The sequence below is a fragment of the Lampetra fluviatilis genome, chromosome 48 (assembly GCF_964198595.1).
Source record: "Lampetra fluviatilis chromosome 48, kcLamFluv1.1, whole genome shotgun sequence".
Taxonomy (NCBI): Eukaryota; Metazoa; Chordata; class Hyperoartia; order Petromyzontiformes; family Petromyzontidae; genus Lampetra; species Lampetra fluviatilis.
In genome coordinates this window covers 9302647-9327756 of record NC_136322.1, presented here as the reverse complement: position 1 = coordinate 9327756, position 25110 = coordinate 9302647, and the positions used below count along the sequence as shown (strand labels likewise).

Below are 25110 nucleotides of genomic sequence, written 5' to 3'. Positions count from 1 at the left end.
TTAAATACACGTGCTGCGTTTCAGTAAAGTAATTTTGTAGCGAAGTTTAAAGTTTTGCCGTGATGCGCCGGAAGCGATGGCCATCTTGTTTAATTCACAGATCGCAGGGGGAGCGGGCGGCCATCTTGTCGGACAGGGTCATGCCAAGTGTTTGCAGTTGGGGGCAATGTTGATACACGGACGGACGGACAAACGTGGACGGACGGACAAACGCGGACGGGCGGACGGACGGACAAACGCGGACGGACGGACGGACGGACACATTAATCTATTGGTGGTCTGGTCCACTTCGTTCCTACCAGTATAAACTGCAACTTGAATCACTACCTGTGAGATCTTCACTCAAAACTGCTCTAGAAGAATTGTATACCCCTAGCTGCCACTGCTATTCAGAATGGCCTGAAATCAAATTCATCGTTCTGGATGACTTCTGCAAAGTATGATCTTGAGTTTTGATTATAGTGTGTTGATCTTTAAAGGTGTAGTGAAATATTTTGATTCTGCTACTGATACTCCTGCTATTATGGAGTGACTCATGCTGCCAGCTATGGCTGCAAAGTTTGGTTGTACATGTTATGTATATCGTTTTTATTAAATTTGAATGACAGTTCCTATGATCACTGTTACTTTTTTTATAGCTTTATTTTGGTGATTTTGAAAACGTTTTGGTTTAGCCATGTTTGTTTGTTGTAGTACAGAGTTGGTCTGATAACTTTAATCTACATTGTCTTATGGTTATTACTGTTTGACTTGCATCCCACTGGGATTTTTGCACACAGCGTTGAAATACGGTGTTTTTTCTGGAAGAATTAGCTGTTTTTTCCTGGATTTTTCTGTTGCGTGTAGTCACTTTAAGATGTTTCTTGTTCATGTTTTTGTTTTGTTGCGGTTGCACCCGAGTCAAGAGCCGCATGGCTCACAGGGTTATACCTAATAAATGAAACTGAAACGAACAGACGTGACGTCAGGACTGGTAGGGTGAGGGCACGAGTTGTGACGTCACGACAGGTGGGGGACGAAGTTACGTGACGTCTTGACCGGTGGGGCGAAGGGACGTGACGTCACGGGCAACAAAGAGCGTGAGACGTGACGTCGTGCGATACGGTGGACATTCTTTGGGTCTTTCGGTAACGTCACGTAGATATGGCTCTTCTGAACAAAAGAATGATGGGGACGTGGGAGCGGGAAGCTGTAAGCCTCAGGCTACTTTGGGCTCGCCTTCCCATCAACCAGAGGCGAGGAGTGGTGGTCATGGTTACTTATGCCCCCACCGAAGACGAACATCTGTGGAGGGATGCAGGCAAGGCTGATCAGTCAGATGTTTTTTGTTTGTTGCGGTTGCACCCGATTCAAGAGCGGAATGGTTTACAGGGCTATACCTAATAAATGAACTTGAACTTGAGCCTTCTATGACCTCCTGTCACAGGTGCTGGCTAAAGTGGCCCCTCGGGATATTCATCTTGTTGGGTGACTTCAATGCCCGAGTTGGTCATGATGCTAGCACCTGGTCTGGAGTGATTGGAAGACATGGGCCAGATCAGCTCAATAACAATGGTAGGAGGCTGTTCGATTTTTGTGCAGCCCATGGACTTGTAATTACCAACACGCTGTTACAGCATCGGCACATCCACACATCATGGATGCATGCCGGGTCCAAGCAAGAACATCTGCTGGACTACATAGTGACGGAACAGTGGATGCGGGCTCATGTCTTTGACACCAGGACCTACTGTGGAGCTGATCTGCCCACTGACCATAGACTTGTCATCTGTAAGATGCGCCTGCCATTCTTCCACTCCGGTGGTGGGTGTACACCCAGAATCCCATTCAAACCCATAGTGGCATGGTCTCAGCTAGCTGAGACCATGCTGGGGTTGGCATCGTCCCCCACTCCTGATATCGAGGGGTAATGGGCAAGGTTTAGGACTGTGGCTCATGCAGCTGCAATGGCTGCTTTGGGTACATGGCTGACAGAGGAGGTGTTCAGGATGGCTGAGAAAAAGTGACAGGCCCATTCTCATCGTCTACAGCATCCCACGTCAGAGAATGAGGCTTACCGCAACCTTCGCTCGGAGGTTCAGAGAGCCATGAGGCACTGCAAGGATGGTTGGTGGTCGTGGATTGCTGAGGAGATGGAGTCAGCCTCAATGGCCCGTGATCACAAAACGCTCTTTAATTCCATCAAAAACGTAACCTGCAGCGCCACACCTATTGCCATCATTAGGGGAAAGAACGGTGATCCAATCTCCGACTCCCAGGAACAGGTTTACAGATTTGCTGAGCATTTCTGTGAGGTCCTGGGGGAGGGGAAATCCCTCATCCTGGAAAACATCATGGGAAAAAGTGGGGATGAGCCTGCTGAGGCTGTGGTGCCTCAAATATGTAAAGAAGTCACCCCCTGTGAGTGGCTGGCTGAGGTGCCATCTGTTGAGGAAGTACTGAAGGCGATCCAGAGCCTGAGACCAGGAAAGGCACCGGGCAGAGACGATCTCCAAAGCAAAATGCTGAGCGAGGGTGGCGTTTGTGCACAGACTGCCCTACATGACATCATAACAACAGTCTGGACCACTGGACGGGTTCTGCAAGATTGGAAGGATGCCCTGGTGGTCCCCCTCTTTAAGAAGGGGGACCACACAGACTGTAACAACTACAAGGGCATCTCACTCCTCAGTGTGCCGGGAAAGGTCCTGGCAAGGATTATTCAACATCGCCTTGCCAGGCCTGCTGAGGAGATGCTTGCGTAGCCCCAATGTGGTTTCAGGAAAGGGCGGCCCTGCACAGATGCCATATTTTCTGTATGTCTGCTACAGCAGAGGTGTAAGGAATTACCACTAGACCTACATCTCTGCTTTATTGACCTGGTCAAGGCCTATGATACCATCAGTAGGCCTGGGCTCTGGGTTGTTCTTCATGCTGTCGGAGTCCCTGACCCTCTGCTCATATCATTAAGGACCTTCATGATGGTGAGCGGGCCCGGGTAAAACTACGTGGCCAGGAGTCGGAGCAATTCCCTGTACACCTTGGGGTGCGACAGGGATGTCCCCTGGCTCCCACATTATTTAACATCTATTTCGACCACGTAGTTCGTGAAGCCTTCAATAGCTGTACCAGAGGAATTTTCATCTGGTACAGATACAATGGGAGGCTGATCGATGCCTGGGTGTGGTCAAGGGATGGCTCCCTATTGCTCAACTATGTTACGTATGCCGATGATCTGGTAATTTCTGCTCACTCAGAGGAGGAGTTGGAGGCGCTGCTGCTGAACCTGGAGCATGCCATTAAGAGGTTGGGCCTTACCATCAGTCCCACCAAAACGAAGCACCTGCCGGGGTATTTTGTACCATCGGACACTCCACCCCCACAACTCCCAATTCGTGATGGGGCAGTAGTGGAGAGAGTGGAGAGTTTCCAATACCTGGTCAGTGTGCTCATGACCGGCTCTGGTTTGACAGCAGATGTCTCACTCCGAATCAGTCGAGCGGCATAATCTTTTCATCGGTTGCCTAACGCTGTGTGGAAGCTACCTGGTCTGTCACTCCGCACGAAGCTTCAGGTCTTCTTGGCGACGGTCATTCCCTACCTTCTCTACGCTTGCAAAACTTGGACCCCCCTAATGGAACATTTAGACTGGCCTGCCTCCATTCTGGGCTTAACCAGGCTGGATTTTGTGAGGAGCTCACAAATCTTTGAAAAATATGGACAAAATCCCATCGGTGAGCTCCGGCAGGCAGGACTGCGTTGGCTGGGTCATAAAGCCCACATTCCTAAACAGCTTTTGTTTATAATTACGCATGAACTTAGGAAGGAACCACTCAGAATCGTCTGTGTTAAGCAACTTTAACATCTAAAAACACTCTAATTTGCTAACACACTTATGATCGGAATTGCCACAACAGTACTCCTGTAGATATCATACTCATCGATCTGTACAATTAAAATGTCCGTAGTTACGTTGTTAAATTGAGCAATAGAACAATAGGCTAACTCGTAATAGTAACGTGACAATACACGACAATAGGAAAGCCCTTAAAAATGACAATATTCATATGGCACCGTGCTAAAGAAACATGTGTCCAATGGCAAAAGGGGGCATCAATGAATTCATTAGTACAATTGTAGTGACTAACTCGGAGACAGTAAGACTTGGAGGCACTTCTTTATTTAACAAGCGCCACCGGGATAACACACTATTTAATAAGGCCGTCTATTGTCAGCGGCACTACTTAGTTAGAACAGTTGGTAGGCTGTCTGACTAGCGGCGCCCCGGGATGGTGAAGAGGGAGACGACGACGAGAAGAATGGTGACGACGACGACGAGAAGAATGGTAACGACGACGACGAGAAGAATGGTGGCGATGGACTTGAGCAGCATGATGGGGATCCCACTTCTGGCCTCGCTCCGCCCCGGCCACACCCCCTTTCTGGAACCTACTAGCAGGTTCCCAAGGCTTCCCGATGGGCACCTTTTGAGACCTTTCCCCTGGATCCCCCTCTCGTGTATATCCTGGCCTGCTGAAATCAGAACTGCCATATGCCCAATCCGTATGAAGGGGTTCTGGCCTCGGGATGACAACCACTCAAAGGGAGTGGGGGGTCAGGGCGGCCGCTGGGAGAGGCCGCGGGGAGAGGCCGCGGAGGGCATGTTTTTTTATTTTTCTCTCACAACAGACGTGCAGAGAGGGGAGGGGGTTTCAGGTTTTTGGTTTAAGCACAAACGCACATCACGCAGTTCAGTCTGGTTTGAGTCTTGCTCAGTCTTGTGACTCGGCTTGCGACGCAGTTGTGCGAGGGAGTTGGGGCGAAGGCTTGCCGGCAGGCACCGACACCAACCATGGGTGTCGTGCCTCGAGAAGGGAAGAGACGAGGGGTCGTTAGAGGCTGAGTTCGGTATGAGCCAACAGAGTTGCGCTGACGAGCAATCAGCCGCGAGGAAGGGTAGAAACGCAAGAGTGTCAGCATCAGCTACCGAGCGCCACCGAGCGCCACCGACAAAAGGGTGTCAGCCATCAGCGGACAAGTGACGAGCGTCCTGTCGACCCGTCATCCAACAGGGGAAAGAGCCTGACCAGCCGCCCATGAGGAAGAGGAGAGCGCCATCGAATGCGCCGTGTGTTCGACCACACACCGACCTGCACCATCCAGCAGCGGATGAGCTGTGCGTACTATCTGACGACGGAATCATCACGCACCACGATGGCGAGCGTCGTGCCGACTCGTCATCCAGCAGCGGACAAACAGCTGCAAACGGCGCCACAGAGCACGGGTGTCAGCGCCAGCGAGAGCGCCGTGTGTTTAATACACACACACATCGACCAGCACCGGCTGGGAACCAAGACAAGAGTGAGGAACCTGCGCAGCTGACGAGCTGCGCGCGCTATCTCACGACGAAATTGCCGAGCACCGAGCGCCAAGCGACCGAGCCTCTTCAAGGACAACTTCGTGCCGACGCCGCTCAATCTAGCTACGGAGAGAGAAAGCCGGCGGCTCACTGCAGACACGCCCGCGCGAGGGAGCAGGGAGTGAAGCCGCTGTTTGTATACCCCTCCCCCACCTCACAAGCTCATGACACAGCGCCCGGCTTCTGCTTAAAACAATAATTTATCAAGGGGACAATACACACTCACACAACACGCATATCGGGACGAATAAGATTGTCCCAAAAGTTATCTTTGTGTTTTGAGAAGGGTTGCCATTCCAAGGTGGTGCATTAAATATCAACTGATCGTGAAAAGCAGTTGCTGCCCGTCGAGTTACATGAATAAGATTGTTAGAAGTATTTTAGTCATTCGTTTTCGCTAATTGCATAATCTTGACAATGAATTGACATATACTTTGCCTTCGGGATATAATAATTTGATTATTGCCTTTCGTATGACTATCATTGCATGCCTGTTTTATAGACTCTACCTGCCACCGGATATGCTCGCGTTACTCTGTGGAATTAATTGATTGTTCTGATTACCCAGTTTGACAACATAATCACTGAGGGTTAAATGCACGGATCATAAGGAAAACATATCTAGGAGTAATGTGTTAACAATTCCAAGCATGAGAGTTCACATATTAGAGTGACATGTTTTTATTTAGAATTAAAATTGCTTAACACAGAAGTGTTTGAGTGTTTCTTTCTTAAGTTCATGCGTAACAATCTTAGTCATAAGAACTGTATCCTGCGTTGAGATATGATTTTGGAGACCTAACATAACACACTAAGATATAATCAATAAATGTTTAAGCAAGAATAATTGTTTTATCCCGATTGATACAACTCTGGGCAGCAAAGCTAAGCCTAATATTCATAACTGCCCACATTAACATAATCACAAACATTTGCATAAAATAATTAGTATGATTTATGCACATAATTACATAAATTAGCATGCTTTCCGCGATTTACGCATTTTTCACATCTTCATTTTTTTTTTCAAAATTTCATAACCCGACATATACAACAGCAGTCACCAAGAGGTCCAATAATTATAGCGGGTAGTATGGCTCGAGTTTGTCCACGTATGATCTCTGCTATTTGTGGTTCTGTGCTCAAGAGGCTGTCATCGGCTTGATAGTGGTGCGTTTCCTCCTACCTAAAATACCTCAGGTCCCCAGCAGGGGCACTGAATCGGCGGGTCTATGTCGGCACACGGCGTGTGATTTTACTCGGGTGCATCCAGCCAGGCTCCACGTCCACCGCTGGAGTGGTTGTCGAGTCGGCATGCTGCTCACGCTGACTGCGGTGCCCGTGCTGGCAGAGATCAATGGGTCCAGCTCCGTCTGCAGTCGTGTGCGCGATGGTCACGTCACCAGATATCGCTAATAGCTCGTCCGCCGGCGGCAGCGCGTCATCCCCCTTGGCATCAGACACGGTTGACCCTTGCAGACTGAGGAACGGCTGGGAGAGACAGCGCCCGTCATGTCTTTCCCCCTCTTTCCGAGAATCCTCCGGCAGTTGTCTGTACTCTGTTCAGTGGACACGCTCCAGATCAGGTTATATCGTTCCGCTTCAGTCTCTGATTCGACCCTCACTATCCTTTGCCTGTGGGTTGGCGAAGTACTGGGCACACTCAAGAGTAGCGGCGGCCTCAAGTATTCCCTCGGAGATGTTGACTTTGATCGGAGCACAATAGGAATGATCCTCACACTATGGTCATGTGTGTAGGCTCTCATCAGCCCATATTGGCGTTTTATGCCTCACTATTTTTTTGATTATTTCTATGCCGTGGTGGTCAATCGAGTTTTACAACTTTCCCAAGACAACCTTGTGAATAATTAACCTCCAGATGTCTTTTGTTTCGGCGAGGCAGGGGAGGGGGTGATCTTTTGGCCTTTGTTGTCTCGAGGGAGGAGACAACTTATAATTATTTTGTAACGATTGAGAACCAATGGGGTGCAAGGCTGCAGTGAAGGTTAATAACCACCACTCAAGAGTGTTTACCGAAGTTTAAGTCCGTTGGACGTTATCCATCCTTGCCTGCTGCGTCACCCACACGTCCAGATCGGTGTTCCTTTAAAATCTGGTGTGGCGTCTCCTCCACCGTTGGGTGACATGGTGGTAAGATGTTAACTACCTTGTCTGGCATCCAGGAAGTCATGGGTTCAATCCCAGCTCTGACACGGGCTGCTATATATTTGGACTTTGCACGTGTCTCTCTCCCCGTGATTCACGTGGATTTTTCTCCGGGTCCTCCAGTTTCCCCAACCCCCCCCCCCCCCCCCCCGACATTTACAATCAACATCACCGGGCGTTTAGAGAGCATGTGGCTACTGCTATAAGTGTCCACGTGATGATAGGCCGATTCGTTGAGGTAACATTTGTGATGGCCAGGTATCTGTTCTCAGAGCAAAAAAAATTGCCTCCACGTTGTGTACCTTCACCGTCGTACAGACACGCTCATGCTTTCGAACGGCCGATGTATCACGCGACATTTTCTCAGCATTTATCTCTCTCGGTCAGCTTCTCGAGTGTTTAATCTCCGCTCTAAGAGACCTGCCCCCTCTGTGTAGTACACATCCTCCACCCACGCCACCAAAATTAACAAAGGTCCCAGTCGAGGACTCGCTCTCACTCGACATGCTTGCTTTGGAGCCTTCACCTTCACGCTTCCCACGTAGACCTCAACATCCGTTCCCAAAGCAGAGACTCGGGCACCCGTGCGCCACCTTCACCCCAGCCGCGTCTCACAGCCGGGGCTTTCTTCCTGTTCCTGCTTCACGATCGAGAGGGGAACGGAAAAATCCTCCCCCCCAAGTTCTACCTTCACCCCTGGCCACGTCTCGACGCTGGCGATCTCTCCGCGCTCCCGCTTTATGATCGGTAAGGAGGCGGAAGGATCTTCACCGTCGCATTCCACCTTCACCCCTGACCACGTCTCGAAGCTGGCGATCCCTCCGCGCTCCCGCTTCATGTTCGGTAGGGAGGCGGGAGGATCTTCACCGTCACATTCTACCTTAACCCCTGGCAATGTCTCGAAGCTGAGGGTCTCGCCGTGTTCTGATGTTAGCGATGCCGAGGGGGTCGCCAAATGGGTTGCCGAGGGGGTCGCTGCGGGACCCTCGGCCCCGAGGCTCGCCACGACCTCCCCAGCGGCAGTCATGCCCTCGTGGAGTCTGGCCCTACTGCGGGTGCGGCGGCGGAGGAGGGGGAGACGGGCCGGCGGCGTCGACTCGCTCGAACCCGCGCGGGCCTGCCGGCACGCCCGGAGACTCCCTGCCTCAGAGGAGGCCTTCCCGCGCGTGGGGCACGTGAGGGACCTCCCACCCGAGTGCGTCTTCTTGTGTACGTTGAGAGTGCCCAAGTGCGTGAACGATCTGTCGCACACGTCGCACGTGTACGGTCTCTCGCCCGTGTGGATGCGCTTGTGGTTGCCCAGGGTGGCCGACTGGGTGAAGGACTTGCCGCACGTGGTGCACTCGTAGGGCTTCTCGCCCGTGTGGGTTCTCTCATGTTGGACGAGAATCTTCAACAGGGCAAATCGCTTCCCGCACACCGAGCACCCATAGGGCTTCACGCCCGTGTGGATCCTCTTGTGGTTGATGAGAGCCGTCGACTGGCTGTATACCTTGCCGCACGTGGCGCACTTGTACGGCATCTCGCCCGTGTGGACCCGAGTGTGGTTATCGAGGTTGGCCAAGCGCACGAACACTTTTCCGCACACGGTGCACACGTATCGCTTCTTGTTAGTGTGGATTCTCTGGTGTATGAGGAGGTGGTGCGACTGAGTGAAGTCCACCCCGCAGACGTTGCAGTGGTAGGGCCTCTCCCCCGTGCGAATTCTCTTGTCCGGTGAGACGTCTCTTGGCGGTGGGACGATCGACTTCCTGCATCGCGCTCGATTGATGTGCGTGGTCTGATGGGAGCAGTAGTCTTCCGAATTTGCAAAAACTTCATCGCACACCCAGCACTTGTGGAGCATCTCGTCAGCGTGGCTCCTCTGGTGGCCGATCAGAGTGGCCACTTTGTCCGTGCTGTATGGGCAGTGGGGGCACTGGTACAGCACGGGCTCGGTCCGACCCCTGTGCTGCTTCATGTGGTCCTCCAGGGCAGGCAGGCTGACCACCACCCAGTTGCAGACCGGGCAGTAGATCTTCATCTCTCCTCCCTCGTTCATCGTTCCCGTCCTAGAACTGTGGCAAAGAGTGAAGCACACGAAGAAAAATTAATCTCCCCCACCCCGCCCCTGTGAAGTATCGCAAACAAGGAGTGCAAATGTAAAACAAAGGCAGTGGTCGACGCTGTGTCACATCGTGCTTTCAGATGCTGCTGCTGCTTGTGGCGGACGTGTGGAACGCTCCTCCTCTCTGGTATGAGGAAGCCACTGGGAGCTACGATGCACTTTTAAATCATCATCTAGATCAGGGGTGGGGAACCTTATCCGCCAAGGGCCATTCAGATATTTATAACATCATTCGCGGGGCATACAAAATCATCAAACATTTAATTAACTCACCCCTAATGTGATAGCTGGCGTGGTGATGTTATCTGGTATCGATGATGTTGCTGCTACTCGCAACTGCTTTTCCAGGTTTGCTCCTGGATGTATTGAATTTCGAGTCCTGCGTGTGGTTGCCTTGGCAGGACCAGCAGACCAAATGATTTTGCGGGCCTTATACAGCCCACGGGCCGGACGTTCCTCACCACTGATCTAGATTGAAAAACTAAATTGTTTAGAACTGCTGCTTGTTGTTATGTTGTCCTTCCCCCGCACCTCCGACTAGCGCAGTTGACAACTGCTCTGTTGCTATTTTTGCTGCCTCGCCCAATCTTGATAAATCGAACTTAAACAATATTTTCCATTTCGGGACTTGCTTACCTGTTGTTCTACTTTGCACTCCTATCGTGTGTTTGTGTGTATCGTGTGTTTGTGTGTATCGTGTGTTTGCCGTTGTAAATCGCTGACTCCCATACTGCACATCTGTGGAAAAGAGATTAATAGCTCATCGGATTCCTCCTCCTGCAGTCTAAATAAACATTCTGATTCTGACTGAGATGACTGGCAGATGCACCACCTGTGCCCTCTACTGTGCAAACTTGGTGTGTTTTAGTCGCCCGGCGCTCTGCTCGTTGTTGCGTCGCTCCTCTGCCCTGCATTGTTGCTGGAGGGCGACTGCCTCCAACTGCCCAGTAGCAGCGTCCTTCACGAGCCTCCTCCTCCACAGAGGCCGATCTTGACACCACTGGTGCCAGTCATCGGCAAGTCCACTCAGCTCCACATCCTCCTGTACCACATCACTCCATCTCTTCTCTAGCCCGTACCGCGCCCGTTTAGCCCTCCTCTATCGGGCCAAACAGAAGCTGCTTGGGCGTGCGGTGGCTGGGCATGCGGGCTACATGACCCAGAGAAAGTGGTAGCCTTGGAGGAGCTCGCCAAAGACAGGGACCGTGTCCAGATCTTTCAAGTATTTGTGAGCTCCTCATACTGCGACTCAGCCTGCAGGTTAAAGCCACCATGGATTGTAGGCAGGGCCGGCCTGCAAGTTTCAAACCGGCGCAGAAATCTCTCATGGTCTCTCTACTCGCGATTTCGCCCTCGCGATGTCTCCCACTCACGATCCCCCCCTTACGATCTCCCTCTCACGATCTCCCACTCACGATCTCCCACTCACGATCTCCCTCTCACGACCTCCCACTCACGACCTCCCACTCACGACCTCCCACTCACGACCTCCCACTCACGACCTCCCACTCACGACCTCCCTCTCACGATCTCCCTCTCACGATCTCCCTCTCACGATCTCCCTCTCACGATCTCACGATCTCCCACTCACGATCTCCCACTCACGATCTCCCTCTCACGATCTCACGATCTCCCACTCACGATCTCACGATCTCCCTCTCACGATCTCCCTCTCACGATCTCCCTCTCACAATCTCCCTCTCACAATCTTCCTCTCACAATCTCCCTCTCACAATCTCCCTCTCACAATCTCCCTCTCACAATCTCCCTCTCACAATCTCCCTCTCACAATCTCCCTCTCACAATCTCCCTCTCTCTCACGGTCTCTCTCCCTCTCTCTCACAGTCTCCCACGCTCACTCACAATCTGTCCCACCTCCCACGGTCTCTCCCCCACGGTCTCTCACCCCACGGTCTCTCCCCCACGGTCTCTCACCCAAGGTCTCTCCCCCACGGTCTCTCACACAGACTCTCACACAGTCTCCCCCACGGTCTCTCCCCCACGGCCTCTCACCCCACAGTCTCCGGGTCTCTCTTCGCCCTCTGCTCCCTCTCCGTCGGCTTCCTTCCGTCGCGTGCGAGTGACGTTGGCGCGAGCAAAACGGGACCAAGCAAGGCCGGCGTGACGTCACGACCGTTGGGGGGGGGGGGGTGACGTCAGGACCGGTAGATGACGAACGGACGTGACGTCTTGACCTTTGGGGGGGGGGCGTATAAACATGACGTTGCGACCGGTGGTGTGGGGGGGGGGCGAATGGACGTGACGTCACAATCGGTTGGACGAAGAGACATGAGGTCACGAGCAATAGTGATCCAAGTTGCAATAAACTGCAACTTGAATCACTACCTGTGAGATCTTCACTCAAAACTGCTCTAGAAGAATTGTATACCCCTAGCTGCCACTGCTATTCAGAATGGCCTGAAATCAAATTAATCGTTCCGGATGACTTCTGCAAAGTATGATCTTGAGTTTTGATTATAGTGTGTTGATCTTTAAAGGTGTAGTGAAATATTTTGATTCTGCTACTGATACTGCTGTTATGGAGTGACTCATGCTGCCAGCTATGGCTGCAACGTTTGGTTGTACATGTTATGTATATCTTTGAATAACAGTTCCTATGATCACTGTTACTTTTTTTATAGCTTTATTTTGGTGATTTTGAAAACGTTTTGGTTTAGCCATGTTTGTTTGTTGTAGTACAGAGTTGGCCTGATAACTTTAATCTACATTGTCTTATGGTTATTAGTGTTTGACTTGCATCTCACTGGGATTTTTGCACACAGCGTTGAAATACGGTGTTTTTTCTGGAAGAATTTGCTGTTTTTTCCTGGATTTTTCTGTTGCGTGTAGTCACTTTAAGATGTTTCTTGTTCATGTTTTTGTTTTGTTGCGGTTGCACCCGAGTCAAGAGCCGCATGGCTCACAGGGTTATACCTAATAAATGAAACTGAAACGAACAGACGTGACGTCAGGACTGGTAGGGTGAGGGCACGAGATGTGACGTCACGACAGGTGGGGGACGAAGTTACGTGACGTCTTGGCCGGTGGGGCGAAGGGATGTGACGTCACGGGCAACGAAGAGCGTGAGACGTAACGTCGTGCGATACGGTGGACATTATTTGGGTCTTTCGGTAACGTCACGTAGATATGGCTCTTCTGAACAAAAGAATGATGGGGACGTGGGAGTGTGGCGGTGAGGTGCGGGAAGCTGTAAGCCTCAGGCTACTTTGGGCTCGCCTTCCCATCAACCAGAGGCGAGGAGTGGTGGTCGTGGTTACTTATGCCCCCACCGAAGACGAACATCTGTGGAGGGATGCAGGCAAGGCTGATCAGTCAGATATTTTTTGTTTGTTGCGGTTGCACCCGATTCAAGAGCGGAATGGCTTACAGGGCTATACCTAATAAATGAACTTGAACTTGAGCCTTCTATGACCTCCTGTCACAGGTGCTGGCTAAAGTGGCCCCTCGGGATATTCATCTTGTTGGGTGACTTCAATGCCCGAGTTGGTCATGATGCTAGCACCTGGTCTGGAGTGATTGGAAGACATGGGCCAGATCAGCTCAATAACAATGGTAGGAGGCTGTTCGATTTTTGTGCAGCCCATGGACTTATAATTACCAACACGCTGTTACAGCATCGGCGCATCCACACATCATGGATGCATGCCGGGTCCAAGCAAGAACATCTGCTGGACTACATAGTGACGGAACAGTGGATGCGGGCCCATGTCTTTGACACCAGGACCTACTGTGGAGCTGATCTGCCCACTGACCATAGACTTGTCATCTGTAAGATGCGCCTGCCATTCTTCCGCTCCGGTGGTGGGTGTACACCCAGAATCCCATTCAAACCCATGGTCTCAGCTAGCTGAGACCATGCTGGGGTTGGCATCGTCCCCCACTCCTGATGTCGAGGGGTAATGGGCAAGGTTTAGGACTGTGGCTCATGCAGCTGCAATGGCTGCTTTGGGTATATGGCTGACAGAGGAGGTGTTCAGGCTGGCTGAGAAAAAGTGACAGGCCTATTCTCATCGTCTACAGCATCCCACGTCAGGGAATGAGGCTTACCGCAACCTTCGCTCGGAGGTTCGGAGAGCCATGAGGCACTGCAAGGATGGTTGGTGGTCATGGATTGCTGAGGAGATGGAGTCAGCCTCAATGGCCCGTGATCACAAATCGCTCTTTAATTCCATCAAAAAAGTTACCTGCAGCGCCACACCTATTGCCATCATTAGGGGAAAGAACGGTGATCCAATCTCCGACTCCCAGGAACAGGTTTACAGATTTGTTGAGCATTTCTGTGAGGTCCTGGGGGAGGGGAAATCCCTCATCCTGGAAAACATCATGGGAAAAAGTGGGGATGAGCCTGCTGAGGCTGTGGTGCCTCAAATATGGAAAGAAGTCACCCCCTGTGAGTGGCTGGCTGAGGTTCCATCTGTTGAGGAAGTACTGAAGGCGATCCAGAGCCTGAGACCAGGAAAGGCACCGGGCAGAGACGATCTCCAAAGCGAAATGCTGAGGGAGGGTGGCGTTTGTGCACAGACTGCCCTACATGACATAACAACAGTCTGGACCACTGGACGGGTTCTGCAGGATTGGAAGGATGCCCTGGTGGTCCCCCTCTTTAAGAAGGGGGACCGCACAAACTGTAACAACTACAAGGGCATCTCACTCCTCAGTGTGCCGGGAAAGGTCCTGGCAAGGATTATTCAACATTGCCTTGCCAGGCATGCTGAGGAGATGCTTGCGGAGCCCCAATGTGGTTTCAGGAAAGGGCGGTCCTGCACAGATGCCATATTTTCTGTCCGTCTGCTACAGCAGAGGTGTGAGGAATTACCACAAGACCTACATCTCTGCTTTATTGACCTGGTCAATGCCTATGATACCATCAGTAGGCCTGGGCTCTGGGTTGTTCTTCATGCTGTCGGAGTCCCTGACCCTCTGCTCATATCATTAAGGACCTTCATGATGGTGAGCGGGCCCGGGTAAAACTACGTGGCCAGGAGTCGGAGCCATTCCCTGTCCACCTTGGGGTGCGACAGGGATGTCCCCTGGCTCCCACATTATTTAACATCTATTTCGACCACGTAGTTCGTCAAGCCTTCAATAGCTGTACCAGAGGAATTTTCATCTGGTACAGATACAATGGGAGGCTGATCGATGCCTGGGTGTGGTCAAGGGATGGCTCCCTATTGCTCAACTATGTTACGTATGCCGATCTGGTAATTTCTGCTCACTTAGAGGAGGAGTTGGAGGCGCTGCTGCTGAACCTGGAGCGTGCCATTAAGAGGTTGGGCCTTACCATCAGTCCCACCAAAACGAAGCACCTGCCGGGGTATTTGTACCATCGGACACTCCACCCCCACAACTCCCAATTCGTGATGGGGCAGTAGTGGAGAGAGAGGAGAGTTTCCAATACCTGGTCAGTGTGCTAATGACCGGCTCTGGTTTGACAGCAGATGTCTCACTCCGAATCAGTTGAGCGGCATAATCTTTTCATCGGTTGCCTAACGCTGTGTGGAAGCTACCTGGTCTGTCACTCCGTACGAAGCTTCAGGTCTTCTCGGCGACGGTCATTCCCTACCTTCTCTACACTTGCAAAACGTGGACCCCCCTAATGGAACATCTTTGCCGGTTAGAAACATTTAGGCTGGCCTGCCTCCATTCTGGGTTTAACCAGGCTGGATTGTGTGAGGAGCTCACAAATCTTTGAAAAATATGGACAAAATCCCATCGGTGAGCTCCTCCGGCAGGCAAGACTGCGTTGGCTGGGTCATAAAGCCCACATTCCTAAACAGCTTTTGTTTATAATTACGCATGAACATAGGAAGGAACCACTCAGAATCGTCTGTGTTAAGCAACTGTAACATCTAAAAACACTCTAATTGCTAACACACTTATGATCGGAATTGCCACAACAGTACTCCTGTAGATATCATTCTCATCGATCTGTACAATTAAAATCTTCGTAGTTACGTTGTTAAATTGAGCAATAGAACAATAGGCTAACTCCTCATAGTAACGTGACAATACACGACAATAGGAAAGCCCTTAAAAATGACAATATTCATATGGCACCGTGCTAAAGAAACATGTGTCCAATGGCAAAAGGGGGCATCAATGAATTCATTAGTACAATTGTAGTGACTAACTCGGAGACAGTAGGACTTGGAGGCACTTCTTTATTTAACAAGCGCCACCGGGATAACACACTATTTAATAAGGCCGTCTATTGTCAGCGGCACTACTTAGTTAGAACAGATGGTAGGCTGTCTGACTAGCGGCGCCCCGGGATGGTGAAGACGGAGATGACGACGAGAAGAATGGTGACGACGACGACGAGAAGAATGGTGGCGATGGACTTGAGCAGCATGATAGGGATCCCACTTCTGGCCTCGCTCCGCCCCGGCCACACCCCCTTTCTGGAACCTACTAGCGGGTTCCTAAGGCTTCCCGATGGGCACCTTCTGAGACCTTTCCCCTGGATCCCCCTCTCGTGTATATCCTGGCCTGCTGACATCAGAACTGCCATATGCCCAATCCGTATGAAGGGGTTCTGGCCTCGGGATGACAACCACTCAAAGGGAGTGGGGGGTCAGGGCGGCCGCTGGGAGAGGCCGCGGGGAGAGGCCGCGGAGGGCATGTTTTTTTTATTTTTCTCTCACAACAGACGTGCAGAGAGGGGAGGGGGTTTCACGTTTTTGGTTTAAGCACAAACGCACATCACGCAGTTCAGTCTGGTTTGAGTCTTGCTCATTCTTGTGACTCTGCTTGCGACGCAGTTTTTCGAGGGAGGTTCGCGAGGGAGTTGGTGTGAAGGCTTGCCAGCAGGCACCGACACCAACCATGGGTGTCGTGCCTCGAGGAGGGAAGGGATGTTAGGGGCTGAGTTCGGTATGAGCCGACAGAGTTACGCTGACGAGCAATCAGCCGCGAGGAAGGGTAGAAACGCAAGAGTGTCAGCGTCAGCTGAGCGCCACCGAGCGCCACCGAGCGCCACCGACATAAGGGTGTCAGCCATCAGCGAACAAGTGACGAGCGTTCTGTCGACCTGTCATCCAACAGGGGAAAGAGCCTGACCAGCCGCCCGTGAGGAAGAGGAGAGCGCCATCGAATGCGCCGTGTGTTCGACCACACACCGACCTGCACCATCCAGCAGCGGATGAGCTGTGCATGCTATCTGACGACGGAACCATCACGCACCACGACGGCGAGCGTCGTGCCGACTCGTCATCCAGCAGCGGACAAACAGCTGCAAACGGCGAGAGCGCCGTGTGTTTAATACACACACATCGACCAGCACCGGCTGGGAACCAAGACAAGAGTGAGGAACCTGCGCAGCTGATGAGCTGCGCGCGCTATCTGACGACGAAATCGCCGGGCACCGAGCGCCAAGCGACCGAGCCTCTTCAAGGACAACTTCGCGCCGACGCCGCTCAATCTAGCTGCGGAGAGAGAAAGCCAGCGGCTCACTGCAGACACGCCCGCGCGAGGGAGCAGGGAGTGAAGCCGCTGTTTGTATACCCCTCCCCCACCTCACAAGCTCATGACACAGCGCCCGGCTTCTGCTTAAAACAATAATTTATCAAGGGGACAATACACACGCACACAACACGCATATCGGGACGAATAAGATTGTCCCAAAAAGTTATCTTTGTGTTTTGAGAAGGGTTGCCATTCCAAGGTGGTGCATTAAATATCAACTGATCGTGAAAAGCAGTTGCTGCCCGTCGAGTTACATGAATAAGATTGTTAGAAGTATTTTAGTCATTCGTTTTCGCTAATTGCATAATCTTGACAATGAATTGACATATACTTTGCCTTCGGGATATAATAATTAGCTCATTGCCTTTCGTATGACTATCATTGCATGTCTGTTTTAAAGACTCTACCTGTCGCCGGCTATGCTCGCGTTACTCTGTGGAATTAATTGATTGTTCTGATTACCCAGTTTGACAACATAATCAGAGGGTTAAATGCACGGATCATAAGGAAAACATATCTAGGAGTAATGTGTTAACAATTCCAAGCATGAGAGTTCGCATATTAGAGTGACATGTTTTTATTTAGAATTAAAATTGCTTAACACAGAAGTGTTCGAGTGTTTCTTTCCTAAGTTCATGCATAACAATCTTAGTTATAAGAACTGTATCCTGCGTTGAGATATGAATTTGGAGACCTAACATAATACACTAAGATATAATCAATAAATGTTTAAGCAAGAATAATTGTTTTATCCCGATTGATACAACTCTGGGCAGCAAAGCTAAGCCTAATTATCATAACTGCCCACATTAATATAATCACAAACATTTGCATAAAATAATTGGTATAATTTATGCACATAATTACATCAATTAGCATGCTTTCCACGATTTACGCATTTTTCACATCTTCATTAAAAAAAATTTATTTTTATCAAAATTTCATAACCCGACATATACAACAGCAGTCACCACGAGGTCCAATAATTATAGCGGGTAGTATGGCTTGAGTTTGTCCACGTACGATCTCTGCTATTGGTGGTTCTGGGCTCCAGAGGCTGTCATCGGCTTGATAGTGGTGCGTTTCCTCCTACCTAAAATACCTCAGGTCCTCAGCAGGGGCACTGAATCGGCGGGTCTATGTCGGCACACGGCGTGTGATTTTACTCGGCTGCATCCAGCCAGGCTCCACGTCCACCGCTGGAGTGGTTGTCGAGTCGGCATGCTGCTCACGCTGACTGCGGTGCCCGTGCTGGCAGAGATCAATGGGTCCAGCTCCGTCTGCAGTCGTGTGCGCGATGGTCACGTCACCAGATATTGCTTATAGCTTGTCCGCCGGCGGCAGCGCGTCATCCCCCTTGGCATCAGACACGGTTGACCCTTGCAGACTGAGGAACGGCTGGGAGAGACAGCGCCCGTCATGTCTTTCCCCCTCTTTCCGAGAATCCTCCAGCAGTTGTCTGTACTCTGTTCAGTGGACACGCTCCAGATCAAGTTATATCGTTCCGCTTCAGTCTCTGATTCGACCCTCACTATCCTTTGCCTGTGGGTTGGCGAAGTACTGGGCACACTCAAGAGTAGCGGCGGCCTCAAGTATTCCCTCGGAGATGTTGACTTTGATCGGAGCACAATAGGAATGATCCTCACACTATGGTCATGTGTGTAGGCTCTCATCAGCCCATATTGGCGTTTTATGCCTCACTATTTTTTTGATTATTTCTATGCCGTGGTGGTCAATCGAGTTTTACAACTTTCCCAAGACAACCTTGTGAATAATTAACCTCCAGATGTCTTTTGTTTCGGCGAGGCAGGGGGGGGTGATCTTTTGGCCTTTGTTGTCTCGAGGGAGGAGACAACTTATAATTATTTTGTAACGATTGAGAACCAATGGGGTGCAAGGCTGCAGTGAAGGTTAATAACCACCACTCAAGAGTGTTTACCGAAGTTTAAGTCCGTTGCACGTTATCCATCCTTGCCTGCTGCGTCACCCACACGTCCAGATCGGTGTTCCTTTAAAATCTGGTGTGGCGTCTCCTCCACCGTTGGGTGACATGGTGGTGAGATGTTAACTACCTCGTCTGGCATCCAGGAGGTCATGGGTTCAATCCCAGCTCTGACACGGGCTGCTATATATTTGGACTTTGCACGTGTCTCTCTCCCTGTGATTCAAGTGGATTTTTCTCCGGGTCCTCCAGTTTCCCCAACCCCCCCCCCCCCCCCCCGACATTTACAATCAACATCACCGGGCGTTTAGAGAGCATGTGGCTACTGCTATAAGTGTCCACGTGATGATAGGCCGATTCGTTGAGGTAACATTTGTGATGGCCAGGTAGCTTCTGAAAGATAGCTATGTGACTCAGTGGTGGGCCTTACCTGGTAAAATAAAACAAAGAGTCTACGTATTTTTCACTGCACGTGTATCTGTTCTCAGAGCAAAAAAATTGCCTCCACGTTGTGTACCTTCACAGTCGTACAGACACGCTCATGCTTTCGAACGGCCGATGTATCACGCGACATTTTCTCAGCATTTATCTCTCTCGGTCAGCTTCTCGAGTATTTAATCTCCGCTCTAAGAGACCTGCCCCCTCTGTGTAGTACACATCCTCCACCCGCGCCACCAAAATTAACAAAGGTCCCAGTCGAGGACTCGCTCTCACTCGACATGCTTGCTTTGGAGCCTTCACCTTCACGCTTCCCACGTAGACCTCAACATCCGTTCCCAAAGCAGAGACTCGGGCACCCGTGCGCCACCTTCACCCCAGCCGCGTCTCATAGCCGGGGCTTTCTTCCTGTTCCTGCTTCACGATCGAGAGGGGAACTGAAAAATCCTCCCCCCCAAGTTCTACCTTCACCCCTGGCCACGTCTCGACGCTGGCGATCTCTCCGCGCTCCCGCTTTATGATCGGTAAGGAGGCAGAAGGATCTTCACCGTCGCATTCCACCTTCACCCCTGACCACGTCTCGAAGCTGGCGATCCCTCCGCGCTCCCGCTTCATGTTCGGTAGGGAGGCGGGAGGATCTTCACCGTCACATTCTACCTTCACCCCTGGCAATGTCTCGAAGCTGAGGGTCTCGCCGTGTTCTGATGTTAGCGATGCCGAGGGGGTCGCCAAAGGGGTTGCCGAGGGGGTCGCTGCGGGATCCTCGCCCCCGAGGCTCGCCACGACCTCCCCAGCGGCAGTCATGCCCTCGTGGAGTCTGGCCCTACTGCGGGAGCGGCGGCGGAGGAAGGGGGGACGGGCCGGCGGCGTCGACTCGCTCGAACCCGCGCGGGCCTGCCGGCACGCCCGGAGACTCCCTGCCTCAGAGGAGGCCTTCCCGCGCGTGGGGCACGTGAGGGACCTCCCACCCGAGTGCGTCTTCTTGTGTACGTGGAGGGTGCCCAAGTGCGTGAACGATCTGTCGCACACGTCGCACGTGTACGGTCTCTCGCCCGTGTGGGTGCGCTTGTGGATGCCCAGGGTGCCCGACTGGGTGAAGGACTTGCCGCACGTGGTGCACTCGTAGGGCTTCTCGCCCGTGTGGGTTCTCTCATGTTGGACGAGAACCTTCAACAGGGCAAATCGCTTCCCGCACACCGAGCACCCATAGGGCTTCTCGCCCGTGTGGGTCCTCTTGTGGTTGATGAGAGCCGTCGACTGGCTGTATGCCTTGCCGCACGTGGCGCACTTGTACGGCTTCTCGCCCGTGTGGACCCGAGTGTGAATGACGAGGTTGGCCGAGCGGACGAACGCCTTTCCGCACACGGTGCACACGTACGGCTTCTCGTTAGTGTGGATCCTCTGGTGTTTGAGGAGGTGTTGCGACTGAGTGAAGTCCACCCCGCAGACGTTGCAGTGGTAGGGCCTCTCGCCCGCGCGGATTCTCTTGTCCGGTGAGACGTCTCTTGGCGGTGGGACGATCGATTTCCTGCGTCGCGCTCGATTGATGTGCGTTGTCTGATGGGAGCAGTAGTCTTCCGAATTCGTGAAAACTTCATCGCACACCCAACACTTGTAGAGCTTCTCGTCGGCATGGCTCCTCTGGTGGCCGATCAGAGTGGCCGCTTTGTCCGTGCTGTACGGGCAGTGGGGGCACTGGTACAGTACGGACTTGGTCAGGCCCTTGTGCTTCGTCATGTGGTCCTCCAGGGCGGGCAGGCTGATCACCACCCAGTTGCAGATCGGGCAGTAGATCTTCATCTCTCCTCCAACGTTCATTGTCCCTGTCCTGGCACTGGGGCAAAGAGTGAAGCACACGAAGGAAAATGAATCTCTCCCGCCCTGTCCCCGTGAAGTATCGCAAACAAGTCGTGAAGCTAGAAACCACGGACACTGGTTGCTAACTGTCGAACAAAGGCAGTGGTCGCCGCTGCATCGCGTGGTGCTTTCAGATGCTGCTGCTGCTTGTGGCGGACGTCTGGAACGCTCTTCCTCTCCGGTATGAGGAAGCCACTGGGAGCTACGATGCACTTTTAAATCATCATCTAGATTGACTAACTCAATTCTTTAGACCTGCTGCTTATTGTTGTGTTTAATTTGTTGTCCTTCCCCCGCACCTCCAACTAGAGCAGTTGGCTAATGTTCTGTTGTTATTTTTGCTGCCTTGCCCAATCTTGATAAATCGAACTTAAACAATGAATTTCCATTTCGGGACTTGCTTACCTTTTGTTCTATTCTGCACTCCTATCGTGTTTGTGTGTATCGTGTGTTTGCTGTTGTAAATCGCCGACTCCCCATGCCCATACTGGACATCTGTGGAAAAGAGATTAATAGCTCATCGGATTACTCCTCCTCCTGCAGTCTAAATAATAATTCTGATTTTGACTGAGATGACGAGCAGATACACCGCCTGTGCCCCCTACTGTGCAAACTTGGTACTCTTAGTAGCCCAGCGCTCTGCTAGTTGTTTTGAGCGTCACTCCTCTGCCCTACATTGTTGCTGGAGGGGGACTGCCTCCAACTGCCCATTACAGTAGAACCTCTGGTCACGACCATAATTCGTTCCATAACTTTGGTCGCAACCCGATTTGGTCGTGATTCGAACATAATTTCCCCATTGTATTGTATGTAAATATGACCAATCCGTTCCAGACTCCTACGAACTGTATATAAATATTGTTTTTTTATAGATTTTTAAGCACAAAAATAGTTAATCAAGCATTAGAATTCACAGTGTAATAGTAAACTAAATGTAAAAACATTTAATAACACTGAGAAAACCTGGAACAGCAGAGAAAACTAACATTGCCGCGTCAAGGTTTAGAATCGTTCAGCAAGATGATTGTTTCGTCTGCTACATCAGTCGGTCGATTCTGAGAGAGAGCGAATATTCGAATGAGCAATTCATGTTTCTATTGAAAGTAAGTTAACAGTAATATTTGGGTACAGTATTGTTTTTGGAAGCATTCACCGTAATATCGTATGAACGTTAACTTCCCCGCATCATCGTATGAATGATGCGAGAAGAGATTAACGGGTTCTTATGTTAGCGATTTACGTACTAATTGCAAAATTAATGCAAAAATACAGGAAATTTGGCGCTTACAAAAAAATGCGTTAAGGGGGAAATCGGCTGCGGCCATGTTTGATCGCCACCCGAGTATGTGTTCGTGACCAGATTCAAAAATTTAGTGAATTTTTTGGTCGAAACCCGATTTGGTCGTGGTCAGAAGCGTTCGTGACCAGAGGTTCTACTATAGCAGCGTCCTTCACGAGCCTTCTCCTTCACAGATGCCGATCTTGACACTGCTGGTACCAGTCGTCGGCAAGTCCACTCAGCTCCACATCCTCCCGTATCGCATCAGCGCCATCTCATCTCCAGCCCGTACCGCACCCGTTTAGCCCCCCTCGATCCGGCCAAACAGAAGCTGCTTGGGCGTGCGGTGGCTGGGCATGCGGGCTACATGACCCAGCCAACGTAGCCTTGAAGGAGCTCGCCGAAGATAGGGACCGTGTCCAGATCTTTAAAGTATTTGTGAGCTCCTCACACTGCGACTCAGCCTGCAGGTTAAACCCACGATGGATCGTAGGCAGGGCCGGCCTGCAAGTTTCAATCCGACGCAGAAAACTCTCATGGTCTCTCTACTCGCGATTTCGCCCTCGCGATGTCTCCCACGGTCTCTCTATCACACACACATAGATCATATACATAATCTCAATCTCACAATCTCCCACTCACGATCTCCCACTCACAATCTCCCTCTCACAACCTCCCTCTCACAACCTCCCACTCACAACCTCCCACTCACAATCTCCCTCTCACAATCTCCCACTCACGATCTCCCACTCACAATCTCCCTCTCACAACCTCCCACTCACAATCTCCCTCTCACAATCTCCCTCTGACAATCTTCCACTCACGATCTCCCTCTCACAATCTTCCACGCACTATCTCCTCACGATCTCCCTTTCACAATCTCCCTCTCACAATCTCCCTCTCACAATCTCCCTCTCACAATCTCCCTCTCACGATCTCCCTCTCACGATCTCCCTCTCACAATCTCCCACTCACGATCTCCCTTTCACAATCTCCCTCTCACGATCTCCCTCTCACGATCTCCCTCTCACGATCTCCCTCTCACGATCTCCCTCTCACGATCTCCCTCTCACGATCTCCCTCTCACGATCTCCCTCTCACGATCTCCCTCTCACGATCTCCCTCTCACGATCTCCCTCTCACAATCTTCCACGCACTATCTCCTCACAATCTCCTTCTCACAATCTCCCTCTCACAATCTCCCTCTCACAATCTCCCTCTCACAATCTCCCTCTCACAATCTTCCACGCACTATCTCCTCACAATCTCCCTCTCACAATCTCCCTCTCACAATCTCCCTCTCACAATCTCCCTCTCACAATCTCCCTCTCACAATCTTCCACGCACTATCTCCTCACAATCTCCTTCTCACAATCTCCCTCTCACAATCTCCCTCTCACAATCTCCCTCTCACAATCTTCCACGCACTATCTCCTCAAAATCTCCTTCTCACAATCTCCCTCTCACAATCTCCCTCTCACAATCTCCCTCTCACAATCTCCCACTCACAATCTCCCTCTCTCCCACGGTCTCTCTCCCACGGTCTTTCTCTCCCAGTCTCTCTCCCACAGTCTCTCCCTCTTTATTACTCAGTCTCTCTCATTCTCACTCTCTCTATTACTCAGGTCTCTCTCCCACGGCCTCTCCCCCACGGTCTCTCCCCCACGGTCTCTCACACAGACTCACCCACGGCCTCTCCCCCCCGGCCTCTCCCCCACGGTCTCTCCCCCACGGTCTCTCCCCCACGGTTTCTCACACAGACTCACCCACGGCCTCTCCCCCACGGTCTCTCACACAGACTCACCCACGGCCTCTCCCCCACGGCCTCTCCCCCACGGTCTCTCACACAGACTCACCCACGGTCTCTCCCCCACGGTCTCTCCCCCACGGTCTCTCAGACAGACTCACCCACGGCCTCTCCCCCACGGTCTCTCCCCCACGGTCTCTCACACAGACTCACCCACGGTCTCTCACCCACGATCTCTCCCCCACGGCCTCTCACCCACGGCCTCTCACCCCACGGTCTCTCACCCACGATCTCTCCCCCACGGTCTCTCACCCCACGGTCTTTCGGGTCTCTCTTCTGCTCCCTCTCCGTCGGCTTCCTTCCGTCGCGTGCGAGTGACGTCGGGCGAGCAAAACGGGAACAAGCAACGCCGGCGTGACGTCACGACCGGTGAAGGGGGGGATGACGTCACGACCATTGGGGGGTGGGGCGTATTACCTTAGGTCACGTCCGGTGGTGGGGAGGGGCGAAGAGAGGTGACGTCACGAGCATTGGGCGGTTGGACGAAGAGACATGAGGTCACGAGCAATGGGTGGGGGGTGGGGAGTTGAAGAGACGTGACGTGGCGACCGTTGGGGGACGTTGCCTCCATTTCTCCAAACACGCAGTAGAATTGTAAAAAAATGGTTCTTTCGGTAAAGTCACGTAGAAG

At 51.7% G+C, this 25110-nt stretch overlaps 1 protein-coding gene across 1 annotated transcript; it reads right to left on the bottom strand.

Annotated features, from left to right (window-relative positions):
* Positions 1-7732: 7732 nt before the first annotated feature.
* LOC144948256 (uncharacterized) lies at positions 7733-24865 on the bottom strand. Its single transcript, XM_078877679.1, has 4 exons — positions 24732-24865; positions 19913-21370; positions 11685-11813; positions 7733-9621 (listed from the first exon to the last, which is right to left on the bottom strand). Exons 2-4 carry the CDS (start codon positions 21352-21354, stop codon positions 8160-8162), a joined length of 3033 nt encoding a protein of 1010 aa, XP_078733805.1. The 5' UTR covers positions 21355-21370; positions 24732-24865; the 3' UTR covers positions 7733-8159.
* Between the last annotated feature and the right edge of the window lie 245 nt (positions 24866-25110).

Bases quoted from the DNA above. Each gene is read 5' to 3' on its own strand.
- LOC144948256 (XM_078877679.1), bottom strand. From the start codon at position 21,354: ATGAACGTTGGAGGAGAGATGAAGATCTACTGCCCGATCTGCAACTGG. The intron at 11,814-19,912 runs GTGAAGGTGGCG...TCACCCCCCCCC, and splicing joins GGCTATGAGACGCGGCTGGG to CCCCAACGGTCGTGACGTCA. The intron at 9,622-11,684 runs GTGAGAGGCCGT...TCTTTGCCACAG, and splicing joins AGAGACCCGGAGACTGTGGG to TTCTAGGACGGGAACGATGA.